The 4,513-nt window shown below is 56.0% G+C and overlaps 1 protein-coding gene across 1 annotated transcript in view; it reads left to right on the top strand.

Annotated features, from left to right (window-relative positions):
• Positions 1 to 17: 17 nt before the first annotated feature.
• The window catches only part of LOC102481893 (immunoglobulin superfamily DCC subclass member 3), a gene marked incomplete in the record, with an annotated part of 8,752 nt that continues 4,256 nt past the window's right edge, over positions 18 to 4,513 (top strand). The window contains 3 exon segments of the mRNA XM_027776304.1: positions 18 to 262; positions 1,724 to 1,874; positions 1,956 to 2,048. Of these exon segments, the coding sequence (XP_027632105.1) occupies positions 127 to 262; positions 1,724 to 1,874; positions 1,956 to 2,048 (380 nt within the window).

Genomic DNA, 4,513 nt, shown 5'->3' with positions numbered 1-4,513 from the left:
TGGCCCGTGGTGCCGTGGCGGGACCCCCCGCTGGTGCTGCCCTGCCAGGTGGACGGGGAGCCGCCCGTGTCCATTTCCTGGCAGCGGGATGGTCTGGCCCTGGGCAACGACAGCGGTGCCACCCTGATGCCCGATGGCTCCTTGCATCTGGCTGCCCTGCTGTCCCACCGGGGCCTCCCTTCCCGTGGCCACGAGTACCACTGCGTGGCCCAGAACCGCTATGGGCGGCTGGTGAGCCGGAGGGCCCGGGTGCAGCTGGCAAGTAAGTGAGGGGCTGCTCCTGGGGGTGGGGCGCTCAGGGCACCCACAGGATGCACCTGTGGGCCACAGGGGCCCCTGGTGGGTCTGGGCAGGGCTGACTCAGCCGTAGACACAGTGTAGAACCTCAGACCCTGATACGTTTAGGAGTCCACGAGGATGTTTTAATTTCTTTAAAACTAGGGGAAAGGGGCCAGCAGGTGGTGCAGTGGCTAAGGCACTGGACTCCTACAGGATTGACGGCAGTAAGAGCCCCAGACCCGGTGGCTGAGAATCACACTGGGGAGGCTGGCAAGTAGCTGCTGGCTAAAGACTAGATTCCCACGTGGCCAGCTGCGGTTTGAGTCCCAGACTTGGCAACTTGCTTTCTCTTTCCCCCTCTCTCTCTCTCTCATGAAATTAATAATTATAATAACTATAATAACCAATGAAATGAAATAAATAAATAGTTCTTAAAAAAAAAAGGGCCAGCAGTTAGCATAATGGCTATGTCGCTGGACTCCCACGCAGTTCAAGTCCTGGACCCGGTGGCTTAAAACCACCTTGGGCGTGTGTGCGTGTATGCCCAAGATCCTGAGAGGAGAATGGAGGAGAAGGAATTGGGGGTATGGCCATCCCCCCTGAGGGGTGATTTCTCACTTTCTGTCTCTCTGTCTCTGTCTCTCTCTAGTGCACACATGTGCCCTATGGCAAAAATTAAATTAAAAAAACAACCTGAGTATAATACTGCATAAAGAATCATGACTCCAGCCTGGATTATATTTGTCTTTTTTTTTTTAAGAATTATTTTATTTAACTTTATTTTATTTATTTAAATTTGACCAGAGAGTGACGAAGCGAGAGAGAGCGTGAGAGAAAGTGAGAAAGCGAGTCGCCAGGTCCAGGACTCGAACCGTGGTCAGCCATGTGGGAGTCCAGTGCTCTTAATCACTGCATCACCTGTCGGCCTGTATATTTGTCTTTTCTTAAAAAAAACTACACACACACACACACACACACACACACACACACAGGGTGTGTGTACTTGACTGGAGAGAGACAGAGTGTGTGAGAAAGGGAAAGCGAGAATACACCCAGGGGATGGCCACGCTGCAATCCCTTCTCTATTTCTCACTCCTCTCAAGATTTTGGGTGTGCACAGGTGCCTGGCATGTTTTTCAAATAGCTGGGTCTGGGACTTGAACTATGAAGTCAGTCGTGTGGGATCCAGCCCCCTTAAGCAGCATGCCACCAGTGGCCCTGTATTTGTCTTCATCGCCGTACAGTCGTAAGGTGTAATCTTGAATTCTGTACGGAGGGAGGCACGGAGCTCATGGCCCCCAGAAGCCATAGGTCATGGTTGTGGGCTGAGATCAGCAGAAGTGGCAGATGTGGGCACAGAGGTGGGGGCCTGGCCTGGGTAGTGCTCACCGGGAGCTCAGCCCAGGGCTGCTCTGGGATGCTCAGGGGGCCCCCCACGCCCTAGGTCTGTCCCGTTTCCACCAACACCCAGAGTCCGTCCAGGTGGAGCGGGGTGGAGTCGCGCGCTTTCAGTGCCTGATTCGGGGGGTGCCCGAGCCCTCCATCTCCTGGGAGCGCAACGGCACGGCCCTGAACACTGCCGACCACGACCACCGGTGAGTGCCAGCCTGCAGTGTGATGGGGTGGTGGACCAGGCCGAGGCTCAGGCCACGCACCCCTGACCGTAGCCTCCTCAGGGTCACGCTGCTGCCTGGTGGCATCCTGCACATCACCAGCGTGAGCCCGGCTGACGTGGGCATCTACCGTTGTGTGGCACGGAATGTGGCTGGGACCCGCCCCCAGCTGACCCTCAGCGGTAAGCACAGGGTAGGGCGGGAACGGGCTGGTGTGGCCGCTGCGGCTGCACGTGCTGCAGACACGTGGAAAGGCAGACCTTTGGGGCACCTCTCATGTGGTCCACTCCTGGCTTTCTGGGGTGCCAAGCCTGGTAGAGGGAGAGGTGCTGTGGGAAGCCAGGCTTGGGCTGTGGGCACAGGATGGCCAGGGGCTTCTGGAGTAAGCCAGCCCAAGCAGGGTGGCAACAGGTGAGTGGAGAAGGCAGGCTGAAGGGGGCTGAGCCAGATGTGTCTTGGACATCCACAGGTGCACACATGTATGTACTTGTGTGTGCATGTGTGTGACTGTGCATGCGTGTATGTGTGTGTGCACACTTGTACGTGTTTCCTTCTTGGGATGAGGATGAAAGTGGCTCGTACCTAAGATGAAACAGCTACGCCAGACGGGTGGGAGGGTGTTGTGCCCAGTGTGAGGGCTACAGCAAAGACTAGGGGGTCTGGCACCTGCCTGCAGAGACCTAGACGCCCTCCTGAAGAAGAGATGTCACCTCCCCTTTGGGGGTGTTCTCCCTCTCTCGCTCTCTCTGGTGAGCGCATGTGCCCTGTAGCAATGACTAGAGAAAGAAAAAAGAGAGCAAGACAAGACGCCAGAGGTGTCTGGAGGGGAGGTCATGGTTCAGTCGGCCACTAGGGGGCTCCGGGGCATAAATGAGCAAGCCTGCGGCGGGAAAGCCTCAGGGGGCCTGGGGCACAGACTTCCAAACACCTGACAAAATTCACCAAGGGTTATATAATTATTTTGTTGTCTCTGATCTGGAACTGACTTAAACTCAAAGCCAAGAGTGGGGCGCAGGGCTCCGGTTCCCATCCGCGGGGCAGGCAGGAGGGCATGCTTCCATTATGCTGCTCAGTGCTCCTGGCCACGTGCTGGGATCTTAGGGGCCGGTGGGATCCTGTTGCCATGGAGTCAGGGAAATGAACCAGAGCTTCAAGGGGTCCCAGAAGAAGCAGGCACCAGCTGGGAGCAGACACCAACCAGAAAGCGGGGGGTTCAAGGTTTGCTTACCAGTCAGGAAAGGAGCCGGGCTCAGTATACTCTTCCCTAGGCCCCAGGGCTAGGACCAGGGCCCACAACCACCCACTGCTCAAACTCTCACCTGGCACACACGTTGGGGCAGGCACTTGCACCGGGTAGGTCCAGACGGACTGTCCTGGGCTTTCCAGGAGCTCCCAGGGGCCGGTATGTGCTTTGTCTTCTGTCCAGGGCTCCTGAGGTCCAGGTTGGAGTCCCTCTGTATGGGACAAGTTACTTAACGACTGTGACACTTGATTTTCTCATGTAAACTGGGAGGAATTCAAGTACTTGCCTCACGGGCTGCAGTGAGGGTTCAGGGAGACAGGCAGCCGGCTCGCGGCACAGCTCTGCTGGCACGGGGAGTGCGTGGTGGTGGCTGAAGTGCTTTACAGGGTCCGGGCTCCCTTTTGAACAGGCTGACCGGGAAGGGCACAGCCAGCTCGAACAAGGCCAGGGTATTCCAGAACAGTCCACCGCCTGTACTGGAGCTTGTAAGAGGCAAACAGAGGACTGTCTGGCCCAAAGTAGGCCTTCAACACATAGTCGCAGAATGAATGAAATTCACTATGTCAGACCCCCATGAATATTTAAAGATGGGTAAGACGTGAGAAACTTTCATTTTAGAAGACACCGAATTTTACCCAAGAAGTCCTTGGCAGAGGCATTTATGAAAAGTTAAAGATGTGTTGCAAAGTCTCATCCAATACAAGGTGCCAGAAACAAAAAGGAGGGCGACAGCCTAAGGGAGAACAGAGATCTGCTCTGTGTCGCTCAGGCCTGCAGTCCTGCATGAGTACTGCTGGCACTCCGCAGCCGCAGTGACGATCTGTTGAATAAACTGATAAAATGGGGACAGGAGCATACCATAAAGATGTGGTCTAGACCCCAGATAGTGTGCTTTGGAGAAACATTTACACTCTTCCTTAGCAGTTGATGTTGAGTTCATAAGGGGGCTGGGCATTCTTCCCGGGAAAGTCTACTAGCTTTGGAGTGACTTAGGGAAGGGAGCCAGGCGCCTGCCCCTACCTGTCTCTCATCCCCAAGCGAGGCACCCAGGGCAGGTGGAGCCCTTAGGTCTGACAGGGCTGCAGGCAACCACGGGATGCACAGGGCATGGGCATGCTCCCTCCTGCTCCCCCAAGTTTAACTTGGAGCCTGCTTAATCCACCAAGGCTTCTTGGGCCGGTTATGTGCTTGCTATGGGACTTTGAGGTCACGGTCTCTGTCTGCAAACCAGGGCGGAAACAGCAGCGGCTAAGTCTGCGCTGAGATCTGGTCACTTGCGTGCGCTGAAGGGGGGCCTGGAGCAGCGTACTGACCGACTCGCTGGTTTCCACCGCGCAGTGGGACCGCCGCGGCTGCTGCAGGAGCCGGAGATCCTGTC

This window comes from Tupaia chinensis, unplaced genomic scaffold (assembly GCF_000334495.1).
Source record: "Tupaia chinensis unplaced genomic scaffold, TupChi_1.0 Scaffold000659_1, whole genome shotgun sequence".
NCBI lineage: Eukaryota > Metazoa > Chordata > Mammalia > Scandentia > Tupaiidae > Tupaia > Tupaia belangeri.
This window is presented reverse-complemented; position numbering and strand designations above follow the sequence as displayed.